The following is a 20,643-nucleotide window of genomic DNA, read 5'->3' as shown; positions in this document are numbered from 1 at the left end:
TAAAACCAACCTGTCTCAGGATGCTTCCCTAGTGGGTGAAAAGTCCAGTGCTTGGTAAATTCTGCTTCACAATGACAGGAAGAGCCGACATCGAAGTAGTTCAACTGAAACTTCACACAGAGGACATTTAATCTTTAATCTATCACTCAATCAAGTGAGTGAGATCATTGAAACTGAGCTTTGCTTATGCAGAAGAGAAATGACTTGAAGCTCGGCTGCTCTAAAGGCATCTGGGCACAGCAGCGCGAGGAGACAGATTAGGAGGAGGAGGAGGAGGAAGAGGAGGAGGAGGAGGAGGAGGAGAGGGGAGATGAGGAGCATGAGGTCTGGGCACACAGAGCAGAGAGAATAGGAGGGCTCCTCCAGCATCCCGGCTCTCCGGTCTATGGGTGTCAGCGGGCGGCGGGGCGGCGGAGCGGCTCCGGACTCCGGCGCGTCTCGGCCGGACGCGGCGGCGGCGGCGGCGGCGGCGGCGCAGGGGAAACCCGCAACTGACATCTCTCACGCAACTATGCCAGCGATCTGCCGTCTGTGACCAGAGAGAGGGAGAGAGAGAGGCTATGGACGTGCCGGAGGATGAGACGCTGCTGGAGAACCAGACGGAGCGGCACGGGCCAGAGCAGCCGAGCCCGGGCGCAGCGCGTCCCGCCTGGGCGGTCACGGCGCTGGCCAGCGTGCTGATCTTCACCACCGTGGTGGACGTCCTGGGAAACCTGCTGGTCATCCTGTCCGTGCTCAGAAACCGAAAACTACGGAATGCGGGTAAGAAGCAGGCTGGCAGATTGTTTTTAATGTTTATTATTGTTATTATTTACTCAAGGTGTGCCAGATGTTGGTGATAACACACACACACACACACATGTGGAGGCGTGACACACACAGAGGTGATGGACAGTCAATCAGGAGTGCTGTCAAAGTGTCACATGCTGAGGCGCGTGTGTGTTTTCTGCACCATGTGGATAATGAATGGGAATCACGTTCCTGCAGAAATGAATGAGTTTTAATTCATAACCTCTCAGTCACTGACTTTCTGAATGAGTTGTTGACAACAGTCTGCCTCAGCAATCAGTCAGCCCAAACCACAGGATTCCTCCTCATTACAGCAGTTCAGGGGGGATCTGCCACATCCGTGATCTGATCTGTGCTTAAATCACACTTTCATACCAAATTCCAACTTCATCTGACGAAAAGAAGTGAAACCTCCAACAGTGGCACCAGACTCAACATTGCATTTATGCAAAGCGATTTGAGGGATTTTTGTTCATTCTGGATTGGTATAGAGATGGATTTATTTCTTCCAAACAGCCTATATTCAGGTATATTCTTATGGCTTTCCAGCATGAACAACCACTTTAAATCATCTCAGATTTTCAATTATATATCAGTTTTATCTGTTTTTATTGGTGCTGTGGTGATTACACTGTGAGCTACTGGACACCTTGAATTTCTCCCCTGGGGGATGAATAAACTATTTTTCTGTTTCCTTTTTGCTGTAGAACGTTGAACGCCTGAGTTTCAGTTGTATTGTTGAAATATTCAGCTCCAGGCTAAATCCAACTTCAGATTCTCGAAATTACCCTCTAGAATTTGGTGATTTTGAGTGTAATTCATGTGACAATCACCTTTAACCAGATTCCCACACAGCCCCACAGCATGAGGATACCTCCACCAAGCATTACCAACATGAGCAGTGCAAGAATAAAGTAGAGCTCAGTCTGCATGAAGATCAATATCAAACATATTGAAGCAGTTAGCCTTTCTGTAATCATTCCAAACTGTTTATTCAGAAGAAAACTCAGATAAAATGTTTTTTTTTTAATTAAATTGGTAATTTTTCCAACAATAAATGTCCTTATGCCTTTTTCCTTTTAAAAACCGGGAAGGCTAAATGACAGTGGCAGCAGTGGCGGCTTTGCGGAGACAGTATACAAGATGACTGAGGAACCTTTTAGTTGGTTTATTGAGGGAAACATTTATCTGTTGTGCAATTACAGACTCATTGTGCCTCACAAAACATTTGTTATTATAAAGCCAGCCTAAGACTTCATCAACCTGAGCTCATAGCTTTAAAAACTGGATTTTTTTTTTTTTGTCCAAAAAAGCTTTTATTTTCTGACTGTATTGTATCAAATTTCCTTATGTTCTATATTCCAGTTAGAAATGACTTTCAACATCACATGACGCCAATACTGAATGTGATGGATCTCAAACATGACTTCATTCCTTCCTGGAATGATGGATTGTCCTTTCAAATCACCCAATTCATCATTTTTTAATCCTATTTCGAGTGACGCTGAATGATTGTTCTCGTGCCTCTCAGACTTTGGGGTCAGTTTCCCCTGGGGGGGCTTCGGGGGGCTTTTCCCAGGATGTGTGGTTCTCAATGGAGTCATGATGGAAACAAGTGTCAAACTTCATATCACTGTTGAACTTTTCTCAACTGACTGAAGCGAGTCTGATCGATGACAGCAGATTACAAACAGGTGTGGAGTTGCTCTGGAACTCTTTAAATCCGCCTTTCTAAAGAATTGTCGGTTGATGATAAGAAGAGATTCTCTGCAGGCCTTCGATGGAGAGGAGCTGATTTCCCTCAGAATGGGGCTCAAAGTCATTTCAAAGACTTTGGGCTTTGTGCAGCCGGGGCCCCGTGAGTGTTACAACGAACTTCGTTATCTGACAATGTATTTCTCCACAGAAATGGATCTGATCTTTTAATCTTAATAGAACCAGTCAATAAACACTTTATAAAACCACGGCGCCACGAGGAGAAGGCTTCATAGTGATGTGTGAAATTGTACATTTTTCTTTAGTCTTACCACTGATCCATGAAAGGGTAAAATGGTTGTGGACAGGAGAATTAATTCAATATTTCTGAATGGCCGGAGGCAGGGTATTGCAGACCTGTGTGTGTGTGTGTGTGTGTGTGTGTGTTTGAGAAAACATATTCGTTCTCATATGGGATAATTCATGAGTCACTTCACTGAGTCACTGCCTGTACGGACTGAGCTGAGCGCCACGTTCAAAACGCTGCTTTAATTATACAGAAAGCTTCCGTCTTTCGTGTTGAATGTTCTCCAGCCTCTTCACACGAAATCTGAGCTGGGTGTTCCCCTGCTCCTTTTCGCCGCCCGAATCCCGTGTTCTTACTCAACAGAGCGATGAAATATGGAGTTGAGCGCTCTATAAAAAGCCGGGGGATGGAGCGAGCGGCCCCCGAGACGCCGCCCGAGACGTTCCGGCTCCGACTGTAGCTTCCGCTCAGCGTCACCGCGTTTCTGCCTTCAGTGTCCTCAATTTCAGGCAGAAGTACAGAACTGAGCAAATGTTGGAGGCAGGTGTGAAAAGTGCTGTGAAGTAAAAGGTCTTGCGGTAAGAGGAGTGTTGGCCGTGTGCGTTTATTGATCATCACAATGCAAATCAAGTGAGCAGATGAAGCTGTGTGAGTACAGCTTTTTAATCTCAACAACTATTCTGCATCTTCTGTGGCAGTCTTCAATGATAGCATAGCTGTGGAGGTAAAAGTCCAAATCGTCAGAAAAAGGTGATTTACAAGTGACAGACATGTTTGGTGATGACATAATAGTTGAGAAAATGTAAAAATTGCGATTATTTCAAAATGCTTCTCCTTGATAATCAGGTGATATTTGAATTGAACCTCCACCTTCTCCGGGATCTGGAGTTTGTCCCGGCGACCGGAGACAGTTGGCAGGAGGCAGCGCGGGCAGGCCGCCAGTCCGTCAGCAGGCTAACAGAGACAATCACAACACACACACACACACACACACACACACTTTAGTGTCATCATTTTCCTAATGAGCATGTCTTCGGATTACCTGGAGAAGCCTAAACAGGCACAGGAAGAACATCCTGATTCCTCACAGAGAGCTCCTGGCCCGGAATCGAACCGGGGACCTCCTGCTGTGACACAGCAGTGTTAACATCTGATGCTCTGTGTTGGTTTTAGAGTTTGAGAGTCACCTTACAGGCAAACCCAACTTGATCGTGTTGTGGTTTCATTACAAAAACAGCCAACAGCGCCATCTGGTGGCCCGGCATGCGAACCGCATCGCGTTTCTGCCGTTTCCGTGGCAGAACAGTTAAACTTAACCCATATCAAGTTATCCGGGTTGTATTGAGATGTTTTTTGGGAGCGATGCGGATTCCCAGCATGGACAAACAGCTGTGAGGCTGCCGCCGCTCCGCGGCTGTCACCGGTAGAGGCGGGCCGCCACGCTCCTCACGGCGCCCGATTTGCATGTGTCGACTGCAGAGTTGGTCACATGGGGGGAGCCGGAGAGGAAGGTTCCCTCACCGGCTCCTCACATTCAAACCACAACACAGCTGTTGTTGAGCATTACAGGTGAACTTTTCAATTACATTTGACGCCATAGGGGACATTTTTTGAAATGTGAAAAACAAAATGAGAAAAATAAGCGAGGAGACAGTACAGAGGAGATATTTTAATCCATTTCTGCTGTAACTGGTGTAGAATAAAAGGTCAAAAGGTCTTGAAAAAGATTACCGGTGACCCTGATTTGCAATCTGAGGAGCACATCATCATCCTCACAGTGGGGAAAACAGTTTCCATGCAAACGTTCTAATTGGAAATGCCAGATTAGATAGGATGTACAAAGAAGTGGCTTTCTGCGCGGAGTGCCTTTGTAGTGTCCAAATCCTCCGCCTGCGACGGCTTCGCGGCGGACTGACAGCAGCGGCGCGGCGTCTGGAGCCGCCTCACTCCCCGAGTCTGACAGGGGAAGTTAAATTGTCTGATTTATCTGCTGCCTGGCCCGATCCGACGTGTCCGCCGAGGAGGCATCCGGCACGTACAGACCAGCCCGACGCGTGTCTCAGCCTCACACGGCTTCAGACATCAAGCCCACCTGCCAGCTGCCAGGTTATCTATGGAAAAGCAGGAAATCTGCAGCCGGCCAGCTTCTCATCACATGGGGGTGCGCATATAAATATTTGCTCAACTTTAAGCCCCGTTTTACACACCAGTGATTTCAAACTTCGGCCGTGCTTTGCTGTGTCCATTTACACAACGATGCTCGGAAGCTTTTCTGAAACGTTGTTGTTTCAGGGTAAAAACACAGCGCTGGGCTGTCATCGCTGCCTGGGTCAGTCTGGTTCACTCATGTTTTTGTTGCTGAAGTATAATCGGTCACCTGGAGGAAGATGGATGAACGTAACAGCCGAGATAAACCACCAGTCTGCCGACATTTATCTCAGGCCGCTGAAGCATCACAGTGTCTGGATTAGGTGTTCAGTGAAATGCTTAACATTTCTGATCTTGCAGATGCTTGACAAAGTAAACAAGGGACCAACAGTTATCACCTCATTACTTTCAAAGTTAATGCGGCCGCTGCGATGGATCGCTGTTATATTATTCACAGCGCTGGTGGAGACAGCGGTGCGTTCACAGCTGTGCTGTATCAGCTCCTCTGAAAGTGTTGGAAACTGGTTCTTACTCGGTATCGGGTCTCAGCTGCTCCACGAGGCAACAGCTGTGTTTTCAGATCCTACATTCATCTGCTTCACTCTCTTTATGAGGCTACCTCCGGAGCGCCGTGTCTTTAAATCTGCTGAGTGAAGATGAGCCGTTTGTCTTTTAGCGGGAAAAGGTCAAGCCCCGTCTGTACAGGACTATCTGCAAATTCCCCTCACAAAATGCAATAGATTGATGAAAGCATGCGGCACACAGAAATATATTGAGTACAGTCAAGATTATCGAACGCTCTGCAGCAGTCTTATGGCCACCTGGAACTCCTCAGCTGGTTGTAATAGGAAATATTGGGTAAAAATATCAATACATTGTGATTTAACACTTTTCTGTTTGTCAGAAATAAGCAGCATCAAAACTTACTAAGGTTTCAGTTTTCAATTCACCATGTAATTTAAACTTTGTGCAGTTTTTTTTTTTTTTAATTAGTATTATTGGCTATTCTGTCCACACTTTCACAATCACTTCTTCTGCTGTGAACGGATATGTAAATGAACTGAAATATTAGCTTAAAGCGGTTTGCTGTTACTCTGCCGTTGCTCAGACAAACAGAGAATGGCCTCATCCATATTGGGATGGGATTAGTTTGGTGTTTTTCAGTCTGTTGAAATTTGTAATTCAATTATTACTGTGGAAAAAAAAAAACTCCTTTTCAGTGACTGAAAAATGGTCAGGAATACTGACCCTGAGGTGGAATCCTGTCTGTATGAATTGACATGTCTGTTATTTGATGGAATTATTCCGGATGCCTTCACATACCTGGACTCTTCGCAGAAATTGCCCTTCGGAGTGTGAAACTTGAATCGGCCAAAGTTTCCAGCGTGACCCAGTTGTGAGTTTTCTCGTGAAGGATTATTATTCAGCTTTGGCTGCAGGCGGGGAAAAGTGACGCACGGCCCGTTCTGTACGTCCTGACAAACTGGTAAATTGAGTGCACGGTTTCTTCTTGGTGTTTTTCTTCGGCACATCATAAACGTAGCTGTTTTTTTTCTCTACCAAACAAACGATTTTTTAGCAGACTGGAGTAAAGTAGGTTTTTTTCAATGAACGAGCACCACCTGCTGAACTTCTGTCAAGTGAATACTGACTGAAAATGACATTAGAACCCTTCTCTGGCCGATCAGAGTGTTTGGCTGTTTACAGTCATAACCAGCAGATTTCGTAATGTAGTCGCTCATTAAGAACTTCTTCTTCATGCATCCTCGACAAAGTGAGTAATTTCATACAATTATTCTTCAAGCTTCTACTGAAACGCTTTGATTTTATGGCTTTACTTAAAGGATGATGATGTTAACAGATTTATTAACCAAAAGGGGTATTTTTCTTGTTGCCTCAGAGATTAATTGTCTCAGCTTTAAACGCATTAATCTCACTGAATCCTCTGAATTCCTCCCACGTTCCAAAGAATTGCTCCGGTCTGTTGGTGACTGTAAATTACGGATATTAGTGTGTGTGTGTGTGTGTGTGTGTGTGTGTGTGTGTGTGTGTGTGTGTGTGTGTGTGTGTGTTAGCTCCGTGATGAACTGCTGACCTGTGACCGCGATGTGATGTCCATTTATTTACATTTATAGGAGACATTTTGCTTCCCCGCGACCACTCTGGTATGTTAAAGCGAATAAAGAAGAGCGAAGCAGCGTCTTGGTTTCCTCAGCAGCATCGTCTCACTCTTCCAGCTTCCAGCGTCTGTCTGGGACATTTGCATGTTCTCCTTGTGGCTGCATGGGATTGTTATGGATGCACTATTATGGCTGCATTTTACGAAAGTTTCATGTTGAAACAGCAACGTTTTGAAACCAACGACCGTTTACATGGCAACAGCAGAAACGCTGAAAACAGATATCAGTACTCTATAGACATTAACAATTGTGAGTCCAGGGACAAAGGATAGGGGACAGGGACTGGATCGCGCTATGGGGGACTCTCCAATAAACTGTCTCTGCGTTTTGGTCGTCTGTTTACACGACAACGCTGCATCTTTTTGGAAACAGCTTCCAGGGAGGAACCTTTCGAAAACACTCCGGCTCCTTAACCAACATTTTCATTCATGTAACATTTATGAAGCTAACACACACACGTGATGATTAGAAGGCTATGTTTTGCACAGGATGTCACTCATGGTATCTAAAGTTGATCACACGTAAAAGTAGTTATAAACCTGAAGCAGTGCCTTTGCTCAAACATGAAATCGAATCGGGTTCTACATTTTAAGTTAAAAGGTTGAAAAGCTGGACGGTTTAATGGACTTAAGATGTTCGTAAATCTTCCTTCCTGAATAAACTGGGATTGATGTGTTCTCAGAAATACCGTTTGGTCTCCCGTTTGCGCTCCTGAAGTTCTTCATCTGCTGCGTATCGACAGGCCTTCATTCCATTATAACTTGCAGAGAGAGAAACGCTTCTCCTGCTTTAATTGTTAACGTGCTCCGAGGAGCCAACTGCGAACCACCGAGGACTCAAATTATATATAATTCCTGAAGCTTTTCCTAATGAGTATTGAAGAGAAACCACTCTCACCAGTCAATAAAAGTCTGAGATTTTGGAAAAACTTTCCACTTTCGTTTATTATTAATCAGCTTAAGACACTAAAAGTTTGATTTGGAGTTGGAGAGCAGCTCCTCTTGGACACACTTCAACTGTAATTTAGGCCTCATTTCAGGAGAAAATGGTTCATTTTTGTTTGAGAGAAGCTTCGTCTTTGCATGGAAACACTCAGGTGGCGGTTTGGCGGTGCAGTATGAGAGCCTCCAACAGTCTCACACCACAGAGGGGTTGGTTTTCCACCTCATGGATTCCAGCGTTTCAGTTCTGTATGATTCACATCTGAACCGCCGTTCACCAGCGGAGCGAACGTCTCGCTCTCTGCACCTCGGCGCCGGGGAGCGTTCACGTGTTCCGGAGCAGCTACGGCACGCGGCGGAGTTCATGAGCGGGGCACTGCCACATCCCCGGTCGCCTCTAAATCGGGATCCATTTATCCTGGTCCCAGATCCTGGAAGTGGCTGTGTCTTCACTCCGCCGTGATATGGAACAATACACTGACGGAGCAGAGCGGCGAACCAAGACAAACAGCGCCGGTTGTTGCAAACTGCAGAACGCAGTAGCAGCAGGCGGGAATCGGCGCTGTGAGGATGCAGCCAGAGGGAGACTGCATGTGCAAACATCTTTAGAGGAAGACGCTGGTGTTTAACTTGTGCCTGAAACAATACAAACCACATATAAGTACAAGCATCCGCATGAGGCTTACACACTTCAGGTTGCTCACACAAGAATCAGTTACAATTAATTTAAGTTCAGCCAATATCCGTGAATTCTGTGTGACTTTGAAATTTTGTCAAGCTGCGGTGATTGGATTCACAACATCACAGCATCCTGGAGGGACGGAAGAATAATCTGCTGGAAACTGCTTCACATCAGATGCTTTTGGTCATTATGAAGCGCAGAAAAGCACCATATGGGAGGAAGATTGGTCAAACAGTCAGATTTGTGTAGAAGTAGCAAATTTACAGGTGTTTAACTGAAAACATGAAAACTTTAACAAAGGAGCTTCCAAAGTCACGTCTTGGAAGATGTTTCTAAAAAGTAGCGTTTTCAGTTGCTCAGAGCTCCGTTGCCATGTAAACAGAAACCCAACAACAAAGTAAGTTTCACGTTTTCAAGTCATTGCTCCATAAAAAGGAATTAAAAACTGAACTGAAAACAAACAAATTAATTTCTCTAAGAATCAGTTTTTCCTCAGCTGACTCCACAGAGTGATTGTCTCAAAACAGCACAGTACATTTCCACATCACCACAGATTCTACTCTGAATTATTCGCATTAGTCTGTGTTTCTTTTCCATATGCACGCAGAGAAATCAAAGACAAACAGATAACAACACTCACCATGTGAAAGATTCAGCCTTGTCTTGTCAGGATACCAGAAACGCACGTCTCTCATCCAGACAGTTATCCGAGCACATGGGTTATCCACCGATTTACTGCAAAAGAAAAGCAACATTTTTTAAATGAAACAAGATGGCAGATGCCATTAAACAAAACTGAAATGTATTTTTTTCAATATGAGTGCAAACACAGCAAAAAGCCACATCCACGCACTCCATTTCAACCTTTTCCAATTGAATCAATTGCTGAGAGCTGAAGGCCACAGCGGCGGCGGCGAGCTGCAGATGATGTTATTGTTCTGGATCCGCTTCCCGCTGCGTTCCTGCTCAAGATTAAAGGCCAAACCTGCATTTGCATGCATGTTGCTTCATGACACACCTCGTCTCGCTGGCGACCGCGGGCTCCGCGACTCCCTGCCTGCCGCATTCATTTGTTTCAATAAAGATCAGCGGGCTCCCCGGCGAGCGTCTGCGGCGCCGTGCGATCCAAGATTTACTATAACAATACGCTGGATGTAAATCAAAGGTTTGGTGGTTTCCTTGGCGGTGTCGGCCGTACACGATCACCCACAGATCAGGCGTAACGCTGCGAGCGCTGACAGGTGAAATGAATGGCACTGATTATCTCTTTATCGTGGCAACTGTTGGTGGGCGGGAGGCATTAAGGCAGCAACTGGATAATTTGTCATCAGAATTAATGGATTAGAAGCAGAAAAGAGGAAAAGAGTAAAGGTTTGAGTAGATCTGACAACAAGCAGGTTGTGTGTGTGTGTGTGTGAGAGAGAATGTTATGTGACGTTATGCATCCTTAATATTGAGGATTACTAAAGGAAGACAGACTGTAAACTATATTCTGCCGGAATATCAAGAGGAGGGAAACGATAGTTCCTACAACACCAGAAACTTGACCAGCAGAGACCTGGATCCAGTAGAAAGACCCTTCATGCTCAGGGAGAACATGCATTTGAAACCTTTCAAGGCCCAGACTGGCTCTCCATCCCTCCTTAACTATCTTTTTTGGTGCTTTTAATGATAAAGTGTCTCAGATGTTGTTGTTCTTCATTTTGTTTAACGAAACATCACAGACCTGGTTTGCCTTTTCTTTATAGGATATTTTTGCAGGCAGACAACAGTTGTGAGTGGTTTTTCCATATGATAATGCATTTGGCTTGTTGTATTGATGTCTCGGATAAACATGAGCCGCATAACGAGGGAGATTCGTTTGAAAGCTGGCAGGCGACGGCAAATACGGAGGAATTATGCTGAATCTCCATTAACTTTTGCTGTTGCCGTTCCGGAGAGCGTGATGAATGAACGGGAGCGCTCACACTTGGATGAACCCTGATGTGAGTGTGCTGTCAGCGCGGTTCATTTGTAGAGGTATGAAAGCCACCGCTTGAATCCTTGTGTGCATCAGACACACACTACTTGACTCAGAGCGCTTCACACGGAGTTCCATTGAAGCCGGAACGCAGTGCGGGACCAAAGGCGAGCGAAGCGGCGTCAGATCTCTGTGTCCTTGCCGCAGATCTTTGTTAATGTGCCCAAACAAAGAACTTCCTGCAGCTTTTTTACACTTTAAACTCACAAGTGGTGAAAATATAAGGAGGACATGAAAGATATCACGCATAATATGAGTTATGAAATAACTTACAGTAGGATGTTAAAAATTCAGCGAGCACGTAAAGGAGTACAGTCTGTGAGTTTTCTCTCCTTCTGCTTTGGTTTTGATGGAAACGCAGCTCAGTTTTGAACAAACCGAGTCAGATTCCATGAGGACCGGACGATGAATGGAAGACCTGCGGTCTCAGAGTCACCGTTCTCTTTAATAAAGGTGTCTTTCACAAGTCGCAATGTCAGCACAATACCGAACAGTCTGTAAAGTGTTTGGGAAAAACTTTCAGACTGAACATCTTCACCCTTGGATCTTATTGAAGCTCATTAAGACTTTTCTTTTTTTTTAATTTTATAATATCTGAAAGTCTTCTACAGAACGACAGTCATTCTCAAAGGTCCTTACCGATTTTACAAAATAAATATATTTTGTATTTTGAAGCTTAGAATGTGTCTAAAGGGAATATTTCTTTGCTGCCTTTCTGGGTGAGGGTTGTTAAATCTCATTTAGTACTATTGTCCCACAGTGGAATGTTTATTGGCTTCTTTTATTAAAATAGTTTACCTTCTTTTTTCATATCTTGTGAGGGTCTTAAAAAAAAAAATCTTATTATTGAAGTTCTACAGAAGAAATGTTACATAATATCTATTTGTGGCATGTTTTATGGTTCTTTACGGAAATATACTTTGTTATGTACATTCATCCATCTTTTATAACCACTATGAACCACTTTGCCAAGTCAGATTGATAAATTCCAAGCTGAAACTAACCATGAACACACTCAAGATTAATCATAATAGAGACCAGAACTCAGATTTACCAAACTACAAAAACTCAGGAAGTCACCAAGCTCAGTTTTCCAGAAGATGCACCAACGACTTAGCACCGAGTCGGCACAATATACGGTACTGACACTGGTTCCAACCGGAGCTGAATGAAAGAACAAAAATTAATTATAGTAGTATATATAGTAGCAAATAAGATAGTACCTTGGAAATGAAGTGAAACAACACTCAGGAGGAGAGTCGGATACTTATCTGCAGGATAAACTGGAGCTGGGCGAACCAGCCAGGAGTCAGCGGGTGTGATAGAAGTTTACGGTTCCGGTGGTTGGTTGTGGCTCTGGACTGGATTCTATGTTGCGTGAAGCCAGACTGAGTCGCTCCCTGTCGCACGTGAGGCCAGTCAGCTGATTACAAGGCGTTTTTGTCTGCTAACAGCTACAGAAACCTCATACATGCGGACAGCAGCGTTCTGACAGTGAGCGGAAAGAGCTCAGGGCTCGTCTCCTTTCAGACAGAAACGCCGCCACTGCGCAGGTGACTGCAGCTGTAGTAAACACTTCCTCTGCACAAGCAGGTGGACAATAATAACAATGAGGGCCTCCAGATTCTCATGATATGTCAAAGCTTTTGCACTTGAAACGCTGTCGTGTAAATAAGGCTTTGCTTCTCACGTCGACCTTCACTGCTGCGAAAAAAAATTCAATACTGGTTCTCAAAGGCAGAATCTGACTGATATAATCACTTTATAGCACTCTGACAATCTCTTAGTTGACAATACTTTTTGCAACAAACAACAAATATTGAGTATCGCAGCCCTCCCCGTGGTGTATTTTCTCAGTCCTCAAAAACGGGAAGAAGTCATTGTTATGCCAGCACAGTTCCTAAGAAATCCCCCAGCTAATGAAAAAGGAGCCAATTAGAGAGCAGGATAAGAGAGAGGGGGACTCCTGAGGCAGAGCGAAAAGAGAGACCTCTGATATAAGTCATCCACTGAGAGAATGCTTTCAGCTCCGCTCTCTCCAGCCCTTTCTTCCACTTCTACTGTGCCTTTCTTCCTGGTGTCCTTTGTGTAGAGGTCAGGTAAAAAAAGAAACTATTATAGATGGCCATTAGTACGTGATCTCACTAACATTACACCAATATTTTCAGCAATTATAGTCCAACTACAAGGGTTTTAAATCCACTCTTGGAATAAGTACACACAGTTTTTGGCTTTCTACCACATATTGGCTTTGCTCAACAAAGATTTATTCTCATTTGGCCCCCACCATGCTGTGGGGTCCAACATCAATACTGCTAATTGATTTTTTTCTTTAATTACTGTTATGGGTTTATCTTTGGGAAGCTTTTTAGATTTTTCTTCTTTCATGCATAAATTGCTTGTCTGACTAATGTAGTATTGTAATATTCTATATCAGTAGTGATTGATGTGTGGTGTCCAAAGCAGAATAGAATAGAGGAAGTGTTGTTTCAGCACAGGGGAGGAAGCATCATGAATCAAGGCTGCTTTTCAGCAATTAGCCTAACTAACTGAGTCCAAAAGCAACCAGACCATCAGTCTCTTGTCTAGTGTGACCAAAGATCAAATCAGAAATTAGAAAGCCAGGCTGTGCTCAGCATTACATTTATTATTAGCAGTATATGTATTCATTGCTTCTTATTGGATACGCTGTAAAAACAATTATTGTTCAAATAAAGACAAAACCTGATTCGACTCCTGTGTCAAGTGTAACGTATCAGGACAAACTTCCTCATGCTAATTCTAGATGTAAAAACAGAGTGGAGTTTGTATACAATGGCCTGTTGAAACCATTCACCTTTGTTTTCTAAGACTTCTTGGTTGTTTCACCCATAAGACCTTCGTATTTCATTCACTTTATGTCCACTGCTCCACACTAAAACTCTCTAAAGTGCTAATTCCTGTACATGAGGGTGATTTAATACAAACTTTGCACATAAAACAGATATTATTATTCAAGGATTTAGCTGATTATGTTGATTCGGCCACTGTTCTGACACATTATGCCACTTCAGCCCCAAAACTTGACTTTGCTGACTTTCTTGTGATGGTGTGTGACCCAGGTGGCAGTCGGCGTCACAAGGAAACAAACCCTGGCATGAGCCTAAAGACTACACCGGCACTGAGACCTGCCACATGGTGACCCAGATGGAGGATTCCACATGCAGTTGCCATTAGCACCGTTCCAGATGGTTTATGTTTGTGTTTACCTTCCGTCAGATTCAGCAATGTGAAATTAGCCCTGTTTTGAGACTGCAGAAAGCTTTGCACTTGGCAGCTGGTGCATGCATTGTTGTTGTGTAACTCAGAATTTGTTCAAACGTCTATATATAAACCCCGCCGGTCCATCTGTTATACCTGCTTTTTTAAAAGTTCGTAGTGGTGGAGATGGATAGCAGGGTTTAGATCGGTCACCAGTCTATCACCGGGTTAACACATAGACACACACTCACACACTTACATGTAATTAGAGACACGATCTCTACATGCATGTTTTTGGACAGCAAGAGAAGCTGGAGCACTGAAGCAGACAGGAAAAAGTTGACAGACTCCACAGAACTAACAAATTTTGGTCTCCTCATCATGAGACTACACGATCAAGCTGTCTGCTATTCTTTAAGATGGAACCAAACTATGCACATTCCTGGTACATACAGCAGGTTGAGGTACACCTATGGGAGCAATTTGCCATTATCTCCCTTCTTCTGCACCCTGCCAGGGGTTATCTGACAGCTGGCCAGTGCAGGGCTCATTAGCTATGCCTCCAAATGATTGTGGAGCTGCTGCAGGTACATTAGAAAAGTTCGGCCCTGCTGGCACCATGGACCCTGAGGGTCTTTGACATGTAGCATCGAGAAACGTTGGTCAAGCTGTTGGTGCTTCCCATCCCACCCTGTAAAGGATCGCTTTCTGCTAATTGCATTCTTGCCATTTGTACTAAAAGTTACAGAGAAGGAATTATGAGCAAAAGAAGGTGGTTATTGTCTCAAATTTTTTTTTTCATAATAAAGGAATCACTAGAGCTACAGCGACACTGATACTAAGGTATCAGGTATCGGGTTCAGTAATATGTTGTTCATCGTAGCAGTAAATCAACTCATTAACCTCTTCTTAGGAGTTGCTCAAGACAGCAAATAATGCACCCGTCTGTATAAACCCATTCTTACATTAGGGGAACAAACGCATAGAAGAATGTCATCTGCGTATTAGTTTACTATCAAATGACAGTTTAAGCAGATTGTTTCGGTCCATTGCTAATACAAATGAGACGTAAATCTGTACTGACCACTTTAAACCAGATTCATTATCTGTGTGATCAAATGATTTCCACCATTATTTCAATAATGGTCCTGGTGGTGTCTGTCAGGAAAAGTTGAGCATTGTGTTTCATTTTAAGTTACCATTGTTATGCAGTGAGATGAGTTTTTCTTTCAGTTTATGATTTAATCCAATTCCCATGTCTTTCATTGTTCTCCTAAATGTGTTGGCAATGAGTTGACAAGTTTTCTATTATTTGTAATTTCTGTTATTCCCATCTGGCTCTGTCTTTTTCTCCCTTAATGGCTTTGCTTTCTGCCTCTGTCTGTCCCAAATTCTCACTTCCCATCCTTTTTATGAACTCTCTTCTCTCTTTTCCTTTCCAAGCAAGGTCAATCTGGACTTTTATACTTTACGACCAAAGATTTCTTGTAAAAGGAAATTTTAAAAGCTAAAGGGCGTTCTCCCAACACGTTCAACCTTCATTCACTGTTTTATGGAGCTGCTCAGAAATAAAGACTACTCTTATGTTTACAATCAGAACTTAGAAGGTCTTCCCATGAATCTGTAAATGAGCCATTTCAGTACATATGGAGCGAACACATTTCTGCCCATTCAGTGGATCATGCCTGTTGAAAAACAGTAAATATAATTTCACAGTGGAGATAAAAACTTGAGAGGCCATTAATGGACTCCTTTCTTTATAATCAACTCAAATCAAATGAGACTAACCAGCTCTTCTCGAAGCATTCCCTTGACTTGATTGCACCAAAAAGAAAAAGAAAAATGAAAAAAAAAAAGAGTAAAAGACTGTTTTTGATTTGAAAAGCAGAGAGCTGTCTGATAATATTAGAAAAACTATACAACTCCAGACACTCCAAAGTAATCAGAAAAGATTGGAAAACCTGTTCTTCAACAGTTTGCTCTCAACAAGCTCTGCTGCCATCAAAGTGTTCAGGTGCTCCCTGGATGAACCCAGAGAAGTGTGTAAAGGTTAAAAACAGCATGAGAGAACTTCAGGCTGAGCAGGACCATTGTGAAGTGGTGCTCTCAGTGTGTACCATCCGCCAAACACTTAACTGAGCAGCACTCAGAGGGTCAGGCCGAAGAGGACGACACACTGAGAGATCTACTTGAAAAGGCAACCGAGGTAAAGTGTTGACAAAATGCATAACATCGGTTTTTTGTTATCGACCAAATGATGTCCGAAGTACCATCACGCATGGTGGCAGCACCATCGTACTACAAGGCTGCGTTATCCCTGTAACCAGGAATTAACAAAATGATATTTGAAGAAAACCATGCCATCACATTGCCCTGTGACAGACTGGCGACCTGTCCAGGGCATACCCCGCCTTCGCCCACAGCAGCTGGGATCGGCTCCAGCCACCCGCGACCCGAAAGGGAAGAAGCAGCAGATAGTGAATGAATGAATGAATATTTGAAGAAAACCATGAGAGAAATTTCTCAGTGAGATGTGTGCTTCACTCTCGGAAAACCATTGTGAGAAGAAACTCCGCTGTCTGTGAGCAGAATAACGAGCCAAAGCTCACATTCAGTAGCAGAAAAAAAAGATGGATTGTTTCAAAAAGGCCAGCAGTGAGTTCTGACCTCAATCCATCTGTAAACCTTTGGCGACTGCACAAAGAAAACTCCTGCAAACTTGAAATAGCTTGAATGCATCACAGTTGGGGAATGTCAGAAACTGGCAGCAGACAGATGCAGGAAGCTCCTAGATGAATACAAAGGACGGTCAGAGTGTGTTAAAGGTTTACTTCGGCAGCATCCATGAGGTCTCACCGTCACGCCACAGAAGCAACAATGGTGCCGAGGAAGCTGTTTACCAACCGCCAGGGAGCCCGGGATCAAACCGCTGACCCTGTGATTAGAGGATGACCCGCTTCGCCACCTGGGCCACAGCTGCCAGAGCAGCACCAGCAGAGCAGTGGAGTTAATTTTAATCAAATCACACCTGCCAACAGGAACAGAGGCATTGAGATCGACTGGAAAGGCTTCTGTGAACAGCTGTCACTTCAAAAGACAAAGTTTCACTCATAAGTTGATCATTGAAGAAAAAAAAAAAATACTCTAAGAGATGAATTACGTGTTAGAGGAACATTCAGTCTCCTTACTAAAGTTCCAGAATCTTGGACAATGATTGCAAACACTGAACTCTTCTGAAACAAAAACACAGAAATGAGGCATTCTCACTTGAAACCTCATGCCTAAGAACCAGGAAGCATAAGCCAGAATGAGCCACATGCCATGCTTTCCCTCTACACATGCATGTTTTAACATTTTCTGCAGAAAACACTTTAAACAGCAAAGAACACACAGCATAGATGCCACTGCTTGATGCGTGCGTCTGTGATGCAGCGGCTTAAACCTTTACAGCATCTATGTTCCAAGCAGAGTCTCGGAATCTTAACATTTGTGATGCTTAGTTGAACAATGGTCTTTGAGGAAGAAAGAAGCTTGCTTTCACATCAAATCTGATTCTCCATTTGTTTGAGAGAAGACAAGAAAGCGGTGGAAGTAATGGCCCCCGCCCCTCGCTCTCCAAGGACATGGCGGTTATGTCATGTGCGTCTGAGAACACGGGGTTCATCTCACAGTCATGAATTATGAATTTTGATCTCTCAGCTATCTGCTCTGTCGCTGTCTGCGTCCATGTCCATCCTCACTCAAAGAACTGGGATTCAGATGTCGTCCTGCGATCTACGCCAGTGCTGCTGAACTGTCTCTGTGTCTTCTACCATAAACACGCAGTCTGGTGCATCATGGGGGGTCGGAATTGTATTTTCAAGCCATTTAATTTTGCTGCTCGTCTGCGTCTTACAATTTCCACTTACTGAGGGTTAATGGGAAACATTTGCTTTGATATCAGGACAGATGATCTGAGCTTTGTCACAACAATCAATCAGAGATGAGCGATGAAGCTGGAGTGAAATATTTCAACAGGGATTCTCAAGATTTCCTCTTCTTTTAAGAGGAGATTATTAGTTTTCACTGGCAAAAGCTCTTGTAAGAGTTCCGTTGCTGCTAAATCCAGCTGAAAATGAATTGGATTTTTTCATGAACTGGCCAAATGTTTTACTTACAACATCTGATGTCTCCGTTCAATCAGGTTTATGCAAATCGCAGATCATTTCAGCCTGATGTTTTTCACATGTTTCACATCATCTTGATGTTTTTGGAACAGGAGATGTCAAATTTCTTCCTCAGTTTAAACTTAGTTATTCATATCAAACTTTTTCAAACATTCACTTTCACACCTGTGTTCTACTCCAGACAACATGTTTCAGCACATCCTCAAACTGAAACGACGCCTGATGAGATGCATTCATCATCTGCTGTTTCAGAATTTGCTGAATTTGGCAACATGGTGTTCTGAGTATGACCGGGACACTGACGCCACAAAGACCAAGGAAGTAATGCTGAACTTCACTGGATGGAAATGCACTGAGCATCTGGGCTACAAACATCTTCCATGAGTTAAAGAAACCAGATATTTAGCTTCTTCATGAAGCTTCATTTAATTGATACCATTCTAATGAATAATGTCCCCAGTTCAAGGCATTCAGGACCGGCAGCAGGTGAAAAGCTAGGCAGAGCACAGAAAACACTCAACCTAAGAGGAACCTTCCTCTTAAAGACATTTACACTGTAACCACTGGAGCTCCATGTCAGCTGTTTCCCTGCTGCCCTCTCAGAGGCGATGGAGACTCTGTACAACCTCCACAAATGGACTGGAAGCTTATTTTGCCCCCAAGCAAGCAAATCCCCTCCTTAGCAAACATTTTAGATGAAACAATTCTTCACTTCTCATCTACATTTTATTTATTCTTCTTGAAATATTTTGATAATTTTAAACATACTGCTGAAGATTTCCTTGTTTTCTTAATATTTATGATAAATCGTCCATTTATGAGTTCGAGCACTCTGTGCAGCATCAGACCTGATATCCGACCCTGGTCTATAAAAACCTGCCTCTGACCTCGTCTTAAAGTTGGACGGTTTCATCTATTCTGCTCTCTGCAGTCGCCTTGTAAGTTAACATCCTCACCTTCATTTCACTTTCAGCCTAATTAGCTTCTGCTCCCACATTTTACTCTCTCTCTCTCTCTGTCAGTGTGTTAACCGTTAACAAGCTTTCTTGTACTTCTACACAAACAAAAGACCCCAAAACAATACCGCAGACATTTTAGAAAGAACATTTCTTCAGAAATAGTTTGAGATCGAGTAAATCCCTCCTGCAGCCAGTAGGATTAGCATTCTGCGGCTGCTGTGCAGAGTTCATGATGAGATATGGTGGCTGACATGTTCGGTAACAGCAGAGCCGCTTGAAGGTAAGAAATACTGCAAGAAACCAGCAAAACAGGTGGAACACAGTCAGAAGTGTTTAAAAATGGATTTTAAATTTGTTTTCCCTCTGGATTCATTGTAGTCTTCTTCTATTCACCCATTTCTCTCAAGGAAAAAAAAAAAAACACCTTCACATTCCCGAAAAAGGAACGTGTTCCACATCCACATTTTGAGGTACCAGTGAACCCAGTTTCCCCAAACTCATCTCTGCACTGGCAATAAGAGTGACATTTTCAACGTTACAGTTTATTTCGTTTTGACGTGATTCCAGGACATTAATCCCCATTGTGTTTCTGCTTTGTCCCGCTGGCGTTTCACATTTGATTCATCCTGATGAGGTTATTTACCTGCTGTGGGGTTCTACTTCACATTCCTGGAATTATTCCTGCTAGAAGGTAGTGTGGGGTTAGGGATTAAACGACTTTTACAAGGTTTACCTTCCTGGACGTCACAGGAGTTGTGAGTTAAAGACCTTAATGAGGATGGAACCACAGCAGCGCCACGCCCCTGAGCCTCCTCTCCATCCCCCTGCCCTCACCGCCAGAGAACCACAACGGTCTATATTAAGCTCTGAACGAATTGACAGAGCATCTTTCTATTAATACCTGAGAGGCTGCGGGCGAGACATCTATAATTGATACGCCTGCCGCTCGTGAGTCTTGCCATGCCAGATCTGTGTTTTCCTCGGGTCAACATGGCAATAAAACAAGAGGAAAGCACGCTCTGCACGCCGCTCAATCTTCTCTCCTCCGGATTACGTAACCTTAATTTGCCTTTGCGCCGGTCCTCAGCGGATGTGTGCGACGGGGAAAAGAGCGAGTGCGCTGCGCCCCTCCCCCCGGAGAGAGCTCTACCTCCGATGACCTGCGAGTCTTTTGTGTCGGAGCCGCCCTCCTCTCCCCTCCTCCCTGAGCTGCTCCCTCTTATCTTCGGCCTTGTCTCTCATAACCCCCCCCCCCCCCCGCCCCCCCGCCCTGTGGAACTTCACCAGCTTTTTCCCTGCCGCTCCTCGGCTGTCCTCCTTTCCCTCCATCCATTCAGGATTCCTCTGCCTGCGATACGGTTGCATCACTCTCGTGCTGCATTCAGCGATTTGCGCGTCGGCTCAGCATTGTTTTCCCTTCCCTCAGTGAGAGATGAAAAGCTGTTTATCAGTCTCATAACTGTGTTTTATGTACCGAGCTGCGGGCACCGTGTGGTAAAACCTTTTGAAGACTGGA

The 20,643-nt window shown here is 44.0% G+C and overlaps 1 protein-coding gene across 1 annotated transcript in view; it reads left to right on the top strand.

The window, feature by feature from the left end:
- The first annotated feature begins 468 nt into the window (after nt 1–468).
- The window catches only part of LOC115401098 (melatonin receptor type 1B-like), a 61,122-nt gene continuing 40,947 nt past the window's right edge, over nt 469–20,643 (top strand). Inside the window, exon 1 of the mRNA XM_030109270.1 lies at nt 469–762. Within this exon, the coding sequence (XP_029965130.1) occupies nt 561–762 (202 nt within the window). The 5' untranslated portion in view covers nt 469–560. The remainder of the gene's footprint in view (nt 763–20,643) is intronic.

This window comes from Salarias fasciatus, chromosome 14, assembly GCF_902148845.1.
Source record: "Salarias fasciatus chromosome 14, fSalaFa1.1, whole genome shotgun sequence".
NCBI classification, from domain to species: domain Eukaryota; kingdom Metazoa; phylum Chordata; class Actinopteri; order Blenniiformes; family Blenniidae; genus Salarias; species Salarias fasciatus.
The sequence above is the reverse complement of the archived record's forward strand: the minus strand, read 5'-3'. Positions and strand labels throughout refer to the sequence as shown.